The sequence below is a fragment of the Dendrobates tinctorius genome, unplaced genomic scaffold (assembly GCF_039654945.1).
Source record: "Dendrobates tinctorius isolate UK_male_01 unplaced genomic scaffold, ASM3965494v1 ptg000293l, whole genome shotgun sequence".
NCBI lineage: Eukaryota > Metazoa > Chordata > Amphibia > Anura > Dendrobatidae > Dendrobates > Dendrobates tinctorius.
In genome coordinates this window covers 12593649-12613040 of record NW_027361960.1, presented here as the reverse complement: position 1 = coordinate 12613040, position 19392 = coordinate 12593649, and the positions used below count along the sequence as shown (strand labels likewise).

Below are 19392 nucleotides of genomic sequence, written 5' to 3'. Positions count from 1 at the left end.
CAGAGATACGGTTCGATGGGTACAGAAACCATGGGTGCAATGGTTTATGCATGCTTTTCATACCAGCTACTCAAGGGGAGTTTCACTGTTAATTCATAAGGATGTTCGGTGGGAGGTTAGGGAGGCCCGGAATGACCCCGAGGGACGATTTGTGTTTGTGCACGCACTGATTAATTCTCAGAAATATGTCATCTTTTGTATTTATAATCCCCCTCCAGCCAATATATCAATTATTCGGAAGGCATTGAGCTTTGCTTTGAATTACCCAGACGCACATGTCATCTGTATGGGAGATTTCAATTTAGTCATGAACAGCCATTTGGATAAATTGAGACTGGGTGATGGAATACAGGGTGGGGTTCCCCTCCGGGTACATCCCAACTGTCACAATTCATTGCGGGTAGCGGGTGGTTGGATCTATGGAGGGTGTGCCATCCAGAGACAAGGGAGTATACTTGTCATTCCTCCACTAAGCGCTCTCTGTCTCGTATAGACTACATTTTTGGGTCTAGCGGTCTGGTGGCGTGGGTGGATGATATCAAACATGGAAGTAGGGGGATTTCGGATCATAGTCCAGTTATTCTCAAGCTTAAATTTGGGCCCTTGACTAATAGGATAACATGGAGGTTGAACCCCTTTTGGCTGAAGTTGATAGCATCCCCTGATAGAACGATAGATCAATTACATTGCTTCGTCTCATCCCATCCCGAACCCCGAAATATTAATGTATTCTGGGATGCTCTTAAAGCTTATTTACAGGGTTGTTTATCCTCTACAATTTCTCATATTAAGCGAGTGACATCGAAAGAGGATGGTGAGATGGAGCGACGTCTGAAAGACTCAGAGGCAGCCTATATATTGGATCAAACTAACAGTAACAGGGTAGAATGGCTGACCACTCAAAGGCTATATGCTCAATACACTGACACTAAAACGATACGTAAATTATTCTTTGCCCGGCAGTCTTATTTTGAAATGGGGAATCAGGCGAGTAAATTTCTGGCATATTTAGTATGACAGCACAATGCTACTAACACAATTCTACAGATTCGTGACTCAGATGGTACTGTGGTTTCCTCAACTGAAGAGATACTAAAATGTTTTTCTGACTATTATGGTTCATTGTACAATTCTAAGACTGGTGGGGATGGCCTGGAGTGTTTAAATTATTTGTTAGATATAGAATTTCCTAACCTAAGTCCTTCCCAACGGGCCTTTATGGATGCAGAGTTTACTCTGGAGGAGGTAGAGGATGCCATAAAAGACATAGCCTCGGGGAAGGCCCCTGGGCCAGATGGATTTCCTGTGGAGCTATATAGGAAATATCAGGATATACTGGCACCCCTTTTGTTGACAGTGTTTCGTGGGATTTCGGAGGGGGGATGCATGCCGGAGTCCTTTTTTGAGGCCAATATAATAGTTCTTAAAAAGGAGGGGAAAGACCCTTTAGACTGTGGATCTTATAGGCCTGTATCACTAGTAAATGTGGATTATAAAATTTTTACAAAAATTTTAGCCAAAAGAGTAAATTCAGTCATATTAGATCTTGTACACCCTGATCAGACGGGTTTTATGCCGGGTAAGAGTACTTCCATAAATATCAGACGAGTCCAGTCAGTGGTCCAATATAGGTCTTTGGTACCAGATAATGAATGGGCATTGGCATCGCTGGATGCGGCCAAGGCCTTTGACTCGCTTGAATGGCCTTTTCTCCGTGCATGCTTACAGAGGTATGGATTTGGTGAAAGATTCCAAAAATGGGTTAATGTTATATACATGAAGCCCAAGGCCCGGGTTATTGTAAATAACTCCATATCTGAATCATTTTCACTGCATAGAGGAACTCGTCAGGGGTGTCCCCTTTCCCCGGCCCTTTTTGCTCTTGCTATTGAGGCGCTGGCAATACGTATAAGGTCCTCCCCTAACATTGCTGGTTTAGAAATAGCGGATCGGATAGATACCATAGGCCTATATGCTGATGATATGGTGATATTTATGGACAAAACTGAGGAGACCCTGGCAAGAGTGATCACTACCATAAAGAAATTCAGTAAATATTCTGGCCTATACATAAATTTGGAGAAATCTGCTTTGATGCCTCTTTCCCACACTCCAATGCCACGACTTGAGACTCTCTCCTTACTGCCCATTGTAACTAGTTTTAAATATTTGGGTGTTCATATCTCTCAAGGTAGTAAATTTGATCTGCAACTCAATATACAACCATTGCTGGAGATGGTTAAAGTCAAATTCACAATTTGGAGTAAACTCCCGCTGTCTGTAGCTGGACATATTAACTTAATTAAAATGATGCTACTCCCTAAGCTTAGCTACTTTCTTCAACATAGTGCGGTGGTGGTACCCAAATCCTTTTTGCTAATTTAAATTTCCAAACCACTTCCTTTATTTGGTGGAAAGCCAGGCCCAAACTTAAACTAACCACTCTGCAGAGGCCCAATCGTGGAGTCCCGAGATCCCAGTTTTTTCATTATCTACAGCTAAGATCAGCCTTTCAATCACACATGAGATGTATGGGTATAGATAATGCCATTTCGTCTCTACCTCTGATAGGGATTCTCAAATCACAGGGCCCTCAAGGTCTCATCTCCTCTCTATATACGTACAGTGGGGAAAAAAAGTATTTAGTCAGTCAGCAATAGTGCAAGTTCCACCACTTAAAAAGATGAGAGGCGTCTGTAATTTACATCATAGGTAGACCTCAACTATGGGAGACAAACTGAGAAAAAAAAATCCAGAAAATCACATTGTCTGTTTTTTTTTTCATTTTATTTGCATATTATGGTGGAAAATAAGTATTTGGTCAGAAACAAAATTTCATCTCAATACTTGTGATATATCCTTTGTTGGCAATGACAGAGGTCAAACGTTTTCTGTAAGTCTTCACAAGGTTGCCACACACTGTTGTTGGTATGTTGGCCCATTCCTCCATGCAGATCTCCTCTAGAGCAGTGATGTTTTTGGCTTTTCGCTTGGCAACACGGACTTTCAACTCCCTCCAAAGGTTTTCTATAGGGTTGAGATCTGGAGACTGGCTAGGCCACTCCAGGACCTTGAAATGCTTCTTACGAAGCCACTCCTTCGTTGCCCTGGCGGTGTGCTTTGGATCATTGTCATGTTGAAAGACCCAGCCACGTTTCATCTTCAATGCCCTTGCTGATGGAAGGAGGTTTGCACTCCTTCCATCTCACGATACATGGCCCCATTCATTCTTTCATGTACCCGGATCAGTCGTCCTGGCCCCTTTGCAGAGAAACAGCCCCAAAGCATGATGTTTCCACCACCATGCTTTACAGTAGGTATGGTGTTTGATGGATGCAACTCAGTATTCTTTTTCCTCCAAACACGACAAGTTGTGTTTCTACCAAACAGTTCCAGTTTGGTTTCATCAGACCATAGGACATTCTCCCAAAACTCCTCTGGATCATCCAAATGCTCTCTAGCAAACTTCAGACGGGCCCGGACATGTACAGGCTTAAGCAGTGGGACACGTCTGGCACTGCAGGATCTGAGTCCATGGTGGCGTAGTGTGTTACTTATGGTAGGCCTTGTTACATTGGTCCCAGCTCTCTGCAGTTCATTCACTAGGTCCCCCCCCCCGCGTGGTTCTGGGATTTTTGCTCACCGTTCTTGTGATCATTCTGACCCCACGGGGTGGGATTTTGCGTGGAGCACCAGATCGAGGGAGATTATCAGTGGTCTTGTATGTCTTCCATTTTCTAATTATTGCTCCCACAGTTGATTTCTTCACTCCAAGCTGGTTGGCTATTGCAGATTCAGTCTTCCCAGCCTGGTGCAGGGCTACAATTTTGTTTCTGGTGTCTTTTGACAGCTCTTTGGTCTTCACCATAGTGGAGTTTGGAGTCAGACTGTTTGAGGGTGTGCACAGGTGTCTTTTTATACTGATAACAAGTTTAAACAGGTGCCATTACTACAGGTAATGAGTGGAGGAAAGAGGAGACTCTTAAAGAAGAAGTTACAGGTCTGTGAGAGCCAGAAATCTTGATTGCTTGTTTCTGACCAAATACTTATTTTCCACCATAATATGCAAATAAAATGAAAAAAAAAACAGACAATGTGATTTTCTGGATTTTTTTTTCTCAGTTTGTCTCCCATAGTTGAGGTCTACCTATGATGTAAATTACAGACGCCTCTCATCTTTTTAAGTGGTGGAACTTGCACTATTGCTGACTGACTAAATACTTTTTTTCCCCCACTGTATATGCTGTCAGTGGGGACAGAAAATGCTTTAGATTCCATTAAGAAGAAATGGGAGAGACTCATCCCGGATACACAGGGTGAGGAATGGGAAGAAATCCTGGAGTCACCAATCTGGGTGTCTCTGTCTGTGAACAACAGGATGATACAACTGTATATTATTAATCAATCATATTTGAATCCAATTCGACTCTTTAGGATGGGCCGATACCCGTCATCAGAATGTTTAAAAAGTCATTCAATAGATGCAGACTTTATTCATATGGTCTGGTGCTGTCCTGTTGTTGTGCAATACTGGACGGGGGTGACGTCTTTATTAACATCCTTAGTACAAGCCCCTGTTCCCCTTGAACCACTGATTTGTCTGTTTGGAGTGTGGGATGAGGAGGCCTGGGGTCATTATGTGGGGATTTTTCTACGGGAAACACTGTTCATGGCACGGAAGATACTTGCATTACGGTGGATGGGGAATTCACCCCCTTCTCTAGGGTCCTGGATCACTCTGGTAAACTCGATTATCCCATATGAACGTACACTGAATCAAAATAGAGGGTGCCCGGGTAAATTCAAAAAGATTTGGGAGAGGTGGAACTCACCTCACTTTGCAGGGCGGGGATGTCGCACAGTAAACCGTTTATTATATAGAAGTCGGCTGCGGAACTGTTTACGTTTTGGTAGATGTAGGTAGGTTTAGAAGCTAGGCAGGTTTTTATTACTGGTACAATAACACAATACTACTGTGATTCAATTGATATTATATCTGCTTTATTTACACACAATTGATGCACATGTTATGTCTCACGTTTTCATGTTACCTGAGCATATATATACTATGTATCACGTTTAAAATTTTGTACTGACTGTGTGTATTATATAACTGCTAATGGTTTAATAAACGAATTTAAAAAAAGAAAAGAAAGAAGACCAAAGAACTGTCTGAGGACTTGAGAAACCAAATTGTGAGGAAGCATGAGCAATCTCAAGGCTACAAGTCCATATCCAAAGACCTGAATGTTCCTGTGTCTACCGTGCGCAGTGTCATCAAGAAGTTTAAAGCCCATGGCACTGTGGCTAACCTCCCTAGATGTGGACGGAAAAGAAAAATTGACAAGATTTCAACCCAAGATTGTGCGGATGTTGGATAAAGAACCTCGACTAACATCCAAACAAGTTCAAGCTGCCCTGCAGTCCGAGGGTACAACAGTGTCAACCGTACTATCCGTCGGCGTCTGAATGAAAATGGACTGTATGGTAGGAGATCCAGGAAGACCCCACTTCTTACCCCGAGACATAAAAAAGCCAGGCTGGAGTTTGCCAAAACTTACCTGAAAAAGCCTAAAACGTTTTGGAAGAATGTTCTCTGGTCAGATGAGACAAAAGTAGAGCTTTTTGGGCAAAGGCATCAACATAGAGTTTACAGGAGAAAAAAAGAGGCATTCAAAGAAAAGAACACGGTCCCTACAGTCAAACATGGCGGAGGTTCCCTGATGTTTTGGGGTTTCTTTGCTACCTCTGGCACTGGACTGCTTGACCGTGTGCATGGCATTATGAAGTCTGAAGACTACCAACAAATTTTGCAGCATAATGTAGGGCCCAGTGTGAGAAAGCTGGGTCTCCCTCAGAGGTCATGGGTCTTCCAGCATGACAATGACCCAAAACACACTTCAAAAAGCACTAGAAAATGGTTTGAGAGAAAGCCCTGGAGACTTCTAAGGTGGCCAGCAATGAGTCCAGACCTGAATCCCATAGAACACCTGTGGAGAGATCTAAAAATGGCAGTTTGGAGAAGGCACCCTTCAAATATCAGGGACCTGGAGCAGTTTGCCAAAGAAGAATGGTGTAAAATTCCAGCAGAACATTGTAAGAAACTCATTGATGGTTACCGTAAGCGGTTGGTCACAGTTATTTTGGCTAAAGGTTGTGCAACCAAGTATTAGGCTGAGGGTGCCAATACTTTTGTCTGGCCCATTTTTGGAGTTTTGTGTGAAATGATCAATGTTTTGCCTTTTGCTTCATTCTCTTTTGTGTTTTTTCATTTAAGACAAATTAAATGAAGATAATAATACCAAAGAATTTGTGCTTGCAATCATTTTCAGGAAGAAACTGAGTATTATCTGACAGATTTGCAGGGGTGTCAATACTTTTGGCCACAACTGTATGTTGAGTTGTTGGTTGCTTCTCCTACTGCTTTAACACTTAACTGATGTACTTTGTGCCTGTCGGTGGGTGTATGCTACGGAGGAGGAGCCAATTTTCCTTTATTTGCATAGTGTCAGCCTCCTAGCGACAGCAGCATACACTCATGGTTACCTGTGTCCCCCAATGAAGGCTCCAAGAAAGAGATTTTACGGTGAGTACCAAAAATCCTTCTTTTGCACCCCAGTACTGGATTCCTTGCTCCCTACTGCTGTTTAACCCCTTTACTCCCAAAGGTGGTTTGCACGTTAATAACCAGGCCAATTTTTAAAATTCTAACCACTGTCACTTTATGAAGTAATAATTCTGGAACGCTTCAATGGATCTCAATGATTCTGAGATTGATTTTTCGGGACATATTGTACTTCATGTTAGTGGTAAAATTTCTTTGGTATGACTTGTGTTTGTTTGTGAAAAAAAGAAATTTAGCAAAAATTGGGAAAATTTCGCAATTTTCGAACTTTTCATTTTCATGCCCTTAAATCACAGAGATATGTCACACAAGAGTTAAAAAATAACATTTCCCACATGTCCACTTTACATCAGCACAATTTTGGAACCAAAATTTTTTTTGTTAGGAAGTTGTAAGGCTTAAAAATTGACCAATGATTTTTCATTTTCCTGAAAAATTTGCAAATTTATGATAGAGGATACCTAAAAGTGACAGCATTCTAAAAACTGCACACCTCAAGGTGCTCAAAACCATATTCAAGAGGTTTATTAACCCTTTAGCTGCTTCACAGGAATTTTTTGAAGAAAAAAAAAGTAACTTAACTTTTTTCCCAAAAAATTTAATTCAGATCCAATTTTTTTTATTTTGACAAGGGTAACATGAAACAATGGACTCCAAAATTTGTTGTGTAATTCCTCCTGAGCATGTCGATACCCTATATGAGGGAGAAAATTACTGTTTGGGTACACGGCAGAGCTCGGAAGGGAAGGAGCGCCATTTGACTTTTCGAATGCAAAATTTACTGGAACAATTGACAGATGCCATGTCGCATTTTGAGAGCCTCTGATGTGCCTAAACAGTGAAAATCCCCCACAAGTGACACCATTTTGGAAACTAGACCCCTCAGGGAACTGATCTAGATGAGTGGTGAGCACATTGAACCCTCATGTGCTTTACAGAAGTTTATAACATTGAGCCGTAAAAATAAAAAAATCAAATTTTCACAAAAATAAGATTTTAGCACAAAATATTGCATTTTCATTAGTGTAACTGGATAAATTGCACCATACAATTTGTTGTGCAAATTCTCTTGAGTGCGCCGATACCCAATATGAGGGAGAAAACTACTGTTTGGGCGCACAGCAGGGCTCAGAATGGAAGGAATGCTATTTGACTTTTTGAATGCGAAATTTACTGGAACAATTGGCAGATGCCATGTCACGTTTGGAGAGCCTCTGATGTGCCTAAACAGTGAAAATCCCCCACAAGTGACACCATTGTGGAAACTAGACCCCTCAGGGAGCTGATCTAGATGAGTGGTGAGCACATTGAACCCTCATGTGCTTCACAGAAGTTTATAACATTGAGCCGTAAAAATTAAAAAAAATCAAATTTTCCCCAAAAATAAATTTTTAGCACAAAATATTGCATTTTCATTAGGGTATCTGGAGAAATTGCACCATACAATTTGTTGTGCAATTCCTCTTGAGTACGCCGATACCCAATATGGGGGGAGAAAACTACTGTTTGGGCGCACGGCAGGGCTCAGAATGGAAGGAGTGTCATTTGACTTTTGAATGTAAAATTTCCTGGAATCATTAGCAGGAGTCATGTCCCATTTGGAGAACCCCTGATGTGCCTAAAAAATGGAAACCCCACACAATTGACCCCATTTTGGAAACTAGACCCCTCAAGGAATGTACTTAGATGTGTGGTGGACACCTTGATCCCTCAGGTGCTTCACAGAAACTTATAACATTGAGTCTTGAAAATAAAAAAAATCACATTTCCCCTACAAAAATGTTATTTTGGCCCCAAATTTTGCATTTTCATAAGGGTAACAGGATAAATTGCACCATATAGTTTGTTGTGCAATTTCTCCTGAGTACATCGATGCCCTATATGTGGAGGAATACTACTTTTGAGGCACAGTGCAAAGCTCAGAAGGGAAGAGGCGCCATATTGGAGTTCAGATTTTGCTGGAATAGTTTGAGGGTGCCATGTCACATTGACTGAGCCCCTGAGGTGCCAGAACAACAGAAACTCCCTATATGTGAACTCATTCTAAACAAACTACACTCCCCAATGAATTCATCTAGGGGTGCAGTGATCATATTGACACCACATGTGCCTCACAGAATTTTATGCCACTGAGCGGTGAAGAAAGAATAAATTACATATTTCCACTAAAATGTTGTTTTAGCCTCAAGTTTTTAATTTTTCTAAGGGCTAGTAGGAATTTTTATTTTTTTTTACAACAAACAGATCCATTTTTCTCTGAGTGCGCCAATACCCTACATGTAATCGGGAATATTTTTCAAGCACAGTACAAAGCTCAGAACGCAAGGAGCTTCAGATTTTACTGTTATGGTTTGCAGGTGCCATGGCCTACTGGGAGAGCCAATCAGGTGCCAGAACAGACCCCCCATAAGTGACTGCATTTTACAGCCTACACCTCTCAAAGAATTTATCTAGGGGTGCAGTGACACCATGGGTTTGTCACAGAATTTTATACCTTTTGACAGTGAAGAAAAAATAATTACATTTTCACACAAAAAGTGGGTAAAAAAATAGCTCAAAAATTTGTCCCACAATTTCTACTGAACGTGGCAATACCCCATATGTGGCTGTACAGTACTAGTTAGCCATGCAGAGAGACTTGGGAGGAACGGAGTGCTATTTGCCTCCTGGAGCGCAGATTTTCCTAGACTATCTTGTGGACTCCATATGCAGAGCACCTAATTGCTAGAAGAGCAGAATCCCCTTTCAAGTGACCCCATTTTGGAAACTATACCCCTTGGGTATTTTATCTACAGGTGTAATGATGATTTGGACTCCATGGGTGTTTTCCAGAAACAAGCAGCAATGAATGTTGCCGAGTGAAGATTGCAAACTGCTGTTGTAGTGACCAGTATGCTGTAGTGACCAGTACGTTGTAGTCACCTGTACGTTATGCCCAGGCCTTGCTTCTGGAGGCATACACCCGTAAGTTAGGCGGGCTCTCATTGCTTCAGAAATGCCAAACCTGGACGCAGTAAGTTGTTTAGGTACCCTGTGAGGCTCTGGAAAAAGGGGGGGGGGGTGACATTTGGATTTGAGAGCGCAGAATTTGCTGATTTTCTTTTGGCAGATGAGTAGCCATTTCGTTTTTCCAGAGCCCTTGTGCTACCAGTAACGTGGAAGCCCCCTGTATTTCTGTTAACAGATGACAGATCTGAGTGAGGACTTGCATTTTTTGTGGATTGAGTTGAAGCATTTATTGGGAACATTTTACATTACGTTTTGGATCACATTTATACGGCGCGCTACGATGACCACTTACTTACTTTGGGGTTTCCATCTAAATCTCTGAGTTACGTGATTCAGATTAAACTTCCTGACGGATCCATTCACTACAATGAAGGGTCGGTTCATTGTGAGATAATTCCTTGCTATGTCCTGAACTGTCTCCCAACTCCAATTGTATTGGGCCTTCCCTGGCTGGTGAAACATAATCCGTTGGTGGATTGGCAAGCCAGGGAGGTCATTGAGTGGGGGCATTACTGCCAGGAGAATTGTTTAAATATTTCCCTTTCTTCAGTCGCTACAGAAACAGATGCTTTTTTTTGTCTGGGTTTGAGGATGTTTTTTCTGAGAGGGGGTCTTAAGATTTTCCTCCTCATCATGAATATGACTGTCCTGTTAATCTTGTCCCCAGAACTAAACTGCCTAAGTCAAGACTGTGTAATCTTTCCTGTCCAGAGAGACAAGCCATGAAGGATTTAATTGCGGAAAGTCTGGAGAAGGGCCATATCACACCCTTATTTTCGCCCGTGGTGGCAGGGTTCTTCTTTGTGAAGAAGAAAGATGGCGGTCTATGTCTCTGTTTAGATTTCCGGGTGTGACGAACAGCCCACGGCCGTTCGTCCACTTACGGGGCGACTAACGGGGGTCCCGCTGCCACCAAAACGCGACGGACAGCGGACCCTGTGTCACCACTATGTCACAATCCCACCGCTGCCACCAATATGTGACGAACAGTCCACGGCCGTTCGTCCAAATACGGGGCGACTAACGGGGGTCCCGCTGCCACCAAAACGCGACGGACAGCGGACCCTGTGTCACCACTATGTCACAGTCCCACCACTGACACGGGTGTATCAGCGGACGGAGGGACGAGACACACTGCCGGCACACGGCTATCACAGGCACAGTTGGGTCTTATCTTACAATTTGCCGCAGGGGGGGTTTTATTTTGGATGCCCCACCACTGCTATCAACCTTCCAAGTACTGCGGGGATTTATGTATATCCCACTTTCTCAGTTCCACTTTGGAACTCGCAGGTCTCCGGCGCCCCCCTTACCCTCAGGTCAAGTCAGGGAACTGCACCTAGGATAATTGGTCGCCGGACGGGCTGCCTGTTGTGAACCGGCAATTAGGCTTCTGCAGTAAGGGAATTATCAATGCTGTGGCCGCAGACCCTTATTCAGCAATATAAGACCCTTCTGGACTGCCAGCAAGCCGCAATAGCCGTGCACAACGCGCTGCCACCAGTCACGGTTACTTAATTCACAGTGTTAAATTAAGAGGGTCCGTGGCAAACCCCTTGAATTAGTAGCGATTATCTATCAAAGGCGTATAGTTCGATTCTTAGAGCATGGAGACAGATCTAAATAATTATTTCATTTATTTTCCGAAAGAGGACAGTGATTACAGATAAAAGTTGCTATAAAATTGAGACATAAAATAGGTACAGTACAGATATAAAATAAAAGGATTAAAAGGGTAGAAAGTCACACTCACATGTGGTCAGTTGGCATCCCATGTGGCTTTACGGGGGGTGGAGGCGGAGCTGCACGTCTCCACTCATCTGAGTTCTTGTCAGCCCGGACTCTGCAGCTGTTCTGAGCTGGTTCTGCCAGGGAATGCCTTATAGACTTTCCTATGTGACATCACAGAGAGGTGCATTCTGGGTTGATCCCACCTCTCTTATCCAAGTTATGTTTTGGCTACAAAACTTAGATTAGCTATAACTTTATGGGAGAAGCTGGTATGGACTCATCAGTGGTATCATGTTTCCCATCGTAATGAGCCTATCAAGAAAACATCAAACATCTATGCGATATGACCGTCCATTTGGGCGCAAATCCTATCTCATGTTCTGGACAGGGTAGAACTTCGAAAGATACGCGGTATCGAAGCTGGGACCGCTCAGGTTACAAAAATATGATTTTCATATCTCTACTTGGTACGGTTTTCGCAGGGCAGGCTCTTAAAGGTTTACTACTAACCTTTATTTCAAACAAAGACCTTTTCCCTCATTTTTCAGCTGAGAGAAGGAAACAAATGGTTGTAACAGCAGGGGGGTCTCCTATTACTAGTGCGAACACAGGCTGTAGAGGAGGGGGGGTGGCACTGCTCTGTGTGTGTGTGAAGGGAGGAGGGGTGAAGCTGCAGAGCTAGCAGCCTGGATTGTCATATGTGCCGATCTTTCTGGAAAGTTACAACAGAAAACATCATATTTTGTGGACAAAACCCCATACCTCACAGACATTGTACATCACACCGGGTATTAAATCAAATTACGATCTGAGATCCATACCCCCTTCTTCTGATTCCTGATCTATTCAGCCAGGTTGTGGGAGCTAAGGTTTTCTCCAAGTTAGGGGCCTGACAACCTGTTTAGAATCAAAGAAGGGGATGAATGGAAAACGGTGTAATACCCCTCAGGGTCATTTCGAGAGTCTGGTCATGCCTTTCGGTCTGAGCAATGCACCTGCGGTAGTTCAGCATTTCATTAACGATATTTTCCATCATTTGGTGGGTAGGGTTGTGGTGCTCTATTTAGATGATATATTAGTTTACTCATCTGATTTGGAGACACATTGGGGGCATGTTAGACAAGTGCAGCAAATATTAATAAGAGATAACAAATTGTATGCCAAACTGGAAAAATGTTTTTTCTCCGTCCAGGAGGTGCAGTTTTTGAGGTATCTGTTGTCCTCTTCAGGTTTTTGGATGGCTCCGGAGAAGATCCATGTTGTCCTTGATTGGTACCGTCCCAAGAACCTGAAAGCCCTACAACGTTTTCTGGGCTTTACTAAATTTTTACCAGAAATTCATCCGGAATTATTCAGTACTTGTGACACCCCTGACTGACACGAAAAAGAAGGGGTCTGACTTTTCCAAATGGTCAAAAGCTGCCCTGCAGGCTTTTTCCTCCCTAAAGAGCAGTTTTGCCACAGCTTCTATACTTAGTCAACCTGAGCTTTCCCAACCCTTTGTTGTAGAGGTTGATATGTCGGAGGAAGGGGTTGGGTCTGTGTTGCCTCAGGGTCTGTCCCCTGGTAAATGGCATCCATGCCCCCTTTTTTCTAAAAAAATTTCTTTGGCTAAGAGAAGTGATGACGTTGGTAATAGGGAGCTTTTGGCAATCAAGTTGCCATTTGAAGAATGGAGACATTGGTTGGAGCGGGCTGTCTATCCTATTACTGTTATCACTGACCATAAGAACTTGTCATATCTTCAATCGGCTAAACTTCTCAATCCTAGGCAGGCCAGATGGTACCTGTTTTTTACTAGGTTCAATTTTGTGGTCACTTTCCGTCCAGGGGTCAAAAAGGTCAAGGCTGATGCTTTGTCCTGGAGCTTCCCTGGTGGTGGTGACCATAAGGACCCTGCCCCGATTTTGCAGAAGGGGGTAGTCATTTTGGCGCTGTACCCTTGGCTGGAGGGTGCGGTGTTGGAGGCTCAGGGGAATGTCCCTGCCTCCTGCCCTCCAGGAAGGTTATTTGTACCACCAAATCTGCATTACAAAGTAAAAAGGAAACTTCAGAACTTTGTATTTGCTGGTCATCCAGGTGGTAAGGCAACCGCGGACTTCCTTTCTCGTCGGCTTCGGTGGCCAGGGTTGCATTAGGATGTGGTTGAACAAGTATCTGCTTGTAGTGTCTGCGCACGTTCCAAAGTATTGTATACCTGTCCGTCTGGTACTCTTCTTCAACTACCTATTCCCAGCAGACCATTGACACACTTGTCCATGGATTTTATTACTGACCTACCGGTGTCTTCAGGCAGGTTCAATAAAATGGTCAATTTCGTCGCATTACCTGCACTTTCAAATGCCAAGACTCTTGCTCAGGTATTTATAAATGAGATTGTGAAGCTTCACGGGGTTCACTTCGATATGTCAGATCAGGGGACCCAATTTGTTTCCAAGTTCTGGAGGGCTTTCTGTTCTCGACTGGGGGTGCAGCTGTCCTTTTCCTCTGCCTTACATCCCCAGTCGAATGGACTGACTGAGCGCATTAACCAGAATTTGGAGATCTACCTTAGAAGTTTTGTCGCTGAAAATCATTAGGATTGAGCATCCTTCTTACCGCTGGCAAAATTTGCTATCCATAATCACTGCCAGGAATCTACCGGCAGGTCACTGTTCTCTTGGTGCATATGGTTACCATCCTCAGTTTGGTACTTTTAGCGGGGGAGGGGCTTTGGGAGTTCCTGAAGAGGATTGTTTTGCTTTGTCGTTCTCAGTGTGGCAGGGGGTTCTGAGTAATTTGAAGATTATGGGAGACAGGTACAAACATATGGCTGACAAAAAATGAGTGCCAGTTCCGGACCTGAAAGTGAATGACTTTGTGTGGTTGTCTACCAGGAATATCAGATTGAAGGTTCCTTCCTGGAAGTTGGGACCTAGATTCATTGGTCCCTATAAAATAACCTCCGTCATTAATCCAGCAGTGTTTCGCCATGAGCTACCTCAGGCTCTTAAGATCCACGATGTCTTCCAAAGGTCTTTGCTCAAGAAGTATGTGGATCCTCTTGAGCCATCACATTACCGCCGCCCCCAGTAATGGTAGATAGAAATCTGTAGTTTCAGGTTTCGAGGATTGTAGATTCTCGCCTCCAATGTCGTTCTCTACAATACTTGGTGCCCCGGAAGGATTATGGCCCAGAGGAAAGGATGTGAGTCTCGGTATCAGAGATGAATGCCCCCAGGCTGGTTTGTTCATTTCACACCTTTTGTCCCAAGAAGCCTGGTCCTGAGTGTCTGGAGACCACTCGTAGAAGGGGGGGTACTGTCACGGGTGTGTCAGAGGCTGCAGGCAGTCACACTGCATTTAGCTGCAGAAGGTCTCAGCGGTTGGCTTTGCAGATTCCTTCCTAGTTCTGACTTTAGGACCCAGTGGCAACCTACCCCGGCTCTATTTGACACACCTTGATCAGGATGTTTATAACCCCCAGCTTGCTGCTAAGAGAGGTTTATATTTCTATTTCCAGTTCCCTGTTGCGACTTGAAGCTGTTGCAGTCCGCTGTCTTCCTCCTTGGTTTTGCTGGAGGATGTCTGTGTTTCTCTCTGAGTTTACTCAAGCTCAGTGTTCCCCCTTGTTTGTGTATCCCATCTATCTTTAGCGGTAGTGGGGATTGACCAGTTCCATCCGGTCCCTCCCGGTGCAGGGCTTATCACCAGGGTCAGGCAAGGATTAGATATCCTGCTTGGCAATAGATGTGGAAACTATATAGGGACGATAGGGCAGACACGGTGACGTTAGATCTGTATAGGGGGTCTCCACTCCCCCCTTCTGTAGTGTTTGGTTCCCTTATCCCTTCGTGATGCACATAGTCTCCCTTCACTGTGCGTGACAGTGCGTGGCCGCACACGCCGGCAGCATTCAGACAGTGCTCACTTTGGGAAGCAAGCACTGTCAATTAGAAGCAGAGGAAGATACTCAATATGCAAATGAGGAAGCATCACAGTTCACCAAACTCTTGGCCATGCGAAGGGTGTACTAAAGTCTCCTCATTTGCCTCATATGTATATTTTCTTATCCTTGTTGGAATAGAAACTTGAGTACCTTGGAATAAAGACATAGAGAAGTGCTGAATTTCAAAGTAGTGATATCTACTTAAGCTTGGGAGGGAATTGGATGGACGATCCTTGAAGCGGTTGTTCTAAAATGAAAAGTTTGCAGTCACTGTGCGCTGCTAGGATTTGATGTTTTCTGAGCCGGAAACGGGGGTGTTGTATGCAATATGCCTACTCCTCAGCAGAAGCCATCTCGTGGGTGCGGCCTTGCTCCATTCAATTGTATGAAGTGAGAGCACAGCCGTCTAGTGTGAGCGGCTTCGCTAAATACGCTTGTATGGAGCAAAGTTTCACCTACTAGACAGCTTCTGCCCAGGAGTAGGCATATCGCATAGATCACCCCTGTTCCCGGCTCAGAAATTGTATTTTCACAAGTGTGCAGTCACACAGAATTACTGCAGACTTTTCATTTTAGACCAGAGAACTCCTTTATAGAAGTGAAAGGATCTAGACCTTTAGTAGATTATGTCTGCAAAGATATACAGGCCCGCTTAGGACAATGGTTTAGACAGGTTGATGGAGCAGGAAAGATGTCAATGGCAAGCCTAGCTTAAATACTTTCAAGCAAATTTTCCAGCTGTCCCTAATTAGAGCCATGAGACCCAACAACATGGAGGGACAATAATTTCTTAAATGCTCATTTTGGGAATTTTTGCTTAATAAATGAGGAATCAGTGCTTTATGACTTCTGTGGGATTTTTGTACTGTCTCATTAAAGTTGTTGCTGATGTATTTATCATGAAACATAACTAATTGTGCGATGCAAGAAAGTCATTTTTGCTTGGTTAAGGCGACAATGAAGGTTTGCAAGAGGAGAAAAGCTTTACCTGAAATAATTCTTACAGGTTATACATGTGAATATTCTTGCTGAACAAAAACAGCTTTGCTATTTTTAAAAGTGAATGGATTATTTTACTTAGTTATTTCTTTATTCGTACGATTATAATTTCTGTTCAATTTCAAAATAAATAATCTTATTATATCATGGCGTACATTATTCCTTTAAAGTATTTATGGATTTTAAAAATCAGCTACTTTTTCTTATTCTTTAAAAATGTCTTATTGTTCACAGGCGCAGTTCTGTCCACCATGTCATCATCACCTTCCTCAAGTTCCATCACTGCAGCTGTAATGTTGACCTTAGCGGACCCATCCCTATCGACACAGAATGCAATGCCTGTTGAGTGCAGGTGACAGAGGGACATTTCGATGCACTTTGCACTTACCATTGTTCAACTTGTTGAGGCCATTGACTTATTTTTATACTGCACAGCAACTCAAATAAAGACAGGCACTATTTTCTATTGCATTTTTGATGTGTTGTCCATGCACTTAAGTGCACTTTTTATGATGTGGAAGTAAACTGATTTTCTTAAAGCAATAATTGTTTCCAACTAGTATGGGAGTTTTGCTCTCATTGCCTTCCACTATGGGAGGAGGAGGCTATTGTTGTGTGTCATATAAGGGTTATGCAGTAAATATATTGAGGGTCCTTTGCAAAGTGCTGTGCAAATTGTAACACAGTAGTTGTAATTGAGCTTGCATGATGTGTTGGAATGTAAAATGGCAACTTACACTGTAGGGAGAACTTCAAAAACTTAATTAAAGTGTGTGATGATTGTTTTTGTACTTTGTTATTAAACCATATATTTCAGTTGTGTGGTCATTTCTGGCAGTCATATCAGAATTTCCATTTATAACGGGGGGCAGTTGCCATATGGATGCTATACTCATCCATTCTCTGCTAATCTTTTTACATATTAAGCTTATAGGCAATTGTAAGACACAATATGGGCTCTTTCAGACGTCCATGATTATCAGTCCGGTATCGGATCTCGGTGCATGGACTGGTCGCACATCTGCCGACCCAGAGTGTGTCAGATTCATATATTTTTTTGAGTCTGCCACACTCTGGGTCGAGAGACACACAGCCAGTCCTTGCATTGAGATCCGATACCGGACCGATAATCATGGATGTCTGAAAGAGCCCTAATAAATGTAACATAGGATAAAGATATAGGAGACAGAATAATAGAGATAAGGTAGCATAAAGATCTCTTAGATTCAATAATAGCGATAAAGATGGCTAAAAATCTCCGAAACACAATAACAGAGATGAGGAAGTGTACCTACCAAATGGCTAATCAAAGTGCAGCAGGATGGAATTGTAGAATCTAGCGTGCTCAATAGTCGAGCCATATCTGAAGTGCTTGTGGTGGTGCACATAGCATGAGTACTCTGTAAACAGTCCTCAAACTTGGGAGACAACACTGCTTTACCCTGAAAACCTTCCGGCTCCCATCTTCTAAGAAGGTTGTCTGAGCATAGGCATTAATGACCTTTCCAATGGATAGGTCATCCATAGCATATCAGTAGGAGGCTCACTCCTGGCAACCCAATGATCAGCTATTCATTGTTTACATCCGGCCACTGCCAGAACAAATGTCAGCTGATCAGTGGGGGTACCAGGAGTTGGACTCCCACAAATCTGCTATTGACAACCTATCCTGAAAGTAGGTTATTTATACTTTTGCTCAGACAACCCGTTTAAGAATTATACTTAAATAGTGGTCAGAATGCTTCCTTTAAAGAACTCCGATCTAGTAAAAGGCATAGTAGGTAATGGAAGAGAGTAGTTGTACAGGTTTCTGAGGCAGTAGCAAGGTATGCTTTCATAGGAGTCATTGGCTGCCAAGTTACTTTTATGTTCATTATTGAAAAATATTCCAAGGCACTCTTGTGTACATTAGCACTGCACTTAGTAAATGACCCTAAATGTGTTGTGCTTTAATTGTTTTTTTTTTTTTGTTTTTGTATTACTGAATAATATTCTTCTTCAACAGAAACTTTTGGATTGAAAGTGTAATGTGTTAGTGTTAATGAAAGGAAAGCAGTTTTCCCATTTTCCTCTTTGCAGATGTCATTTGCTTGACTTGGCATATGTTAAATAAAGCACAGATTGTTTGGTTTTAATAGTAATAATTCAGTCCAGTTATCTGTCTCATACATTCTTTAGAGATAAGTTTCTACATTTGGCGTTCATAACATTGTGCAAAAATTCATGTTCTCTTTATAAGAATTTTTTTTTCTAAGAATAAATGTAACGAGACACATGCTAAAGTGACATTTATAGCATAAATAACACACTATGTGTATTAACCTCAAAACTACTGCAATTTCTAGAATTATTTGTGGAGGAAAAACCTTGAATAAATATGGATTACCTTAAGTTGTATGTTTCTCTGCCAGATGTAATTTGTCTCTTTGGCAAGCATTTGTGTAGTACATTGCTTGGAATTATAGTTAAGTTGATGAAGTTGACTGCAGTGCGTCTACATAACCAAGACTGTTATATAGTTTTTACTGAATATAGCAAACATTTGAATAAGTTGGAATGTTCCTTTTCACATGTTAACTAAATGTGTTTGTGTACTTTTTTTTACAGTAGTCCTTATTCCATTATTCATTTTTCTGTTACATAGTAGTACATTTCTTTTGTCTATTTAATTGGCCAATAATTGTTTTTGGAGCCTTAGGAAATTGCCATTCAGCTTACAGTAAGGCATACCATATTTATTGAGTCCAAGAGGTGGTGAACAATGTACCATATTGTAAAGAATTGTAAGAAAAAAAACCAATAAATAAAATGACATAGTTTGTGAATCTTTTTAAGATAATTATTTTTTTCCATTTTCAAGTACTAAAGATTGACAGAGAATCAAAAATCAGGTTTTATATTAACAATGGAATCATTTGGACATATTTATCAAACTAAATCCAGCCAAAAACTGTGTTTCATGACTTCCATCATATTTATAATGAGAGGCGTGGCTTCATTGAAAGGGGGTGTGGCATTTCTGGAAAAAGGTGTGTTTTGATGTGCAACACTGCTGCAAAAAATGTTCCATTATTTTGGTAAAGTTACTTTTTTGCACAGT

The 19392-nt window shown here is 42.2% G+C and overlaps 1 protein-coding gene across 2 annotated transcripts in view; it reads left to right on the top strand.

Moving 5' to 3' along the window:
- The window catches only part of ARID4B (AT-rich interaction domain 4B), a 449596-nt gene extending 430475 nt beyond the window's left edge, over positions 1-19121 (top strand). For both annotated transcript variants that reach the window (XM_073560137.1, XM_073560136.1), the window contains one exon: positions 16527-19121. In XM_073560137.1, the coding sequence (XP_073416238.1) occupies positions 16527-16648 (122 nt within the window). In that variant the 3' untranslated portion in view covers positions 16649-19121. The remainder of the gene's footprint in view (positions 1-16526) is intronic.
- The last annotated feature ends 271 nt before the right edge of the window (positions 19122-19392 follow it).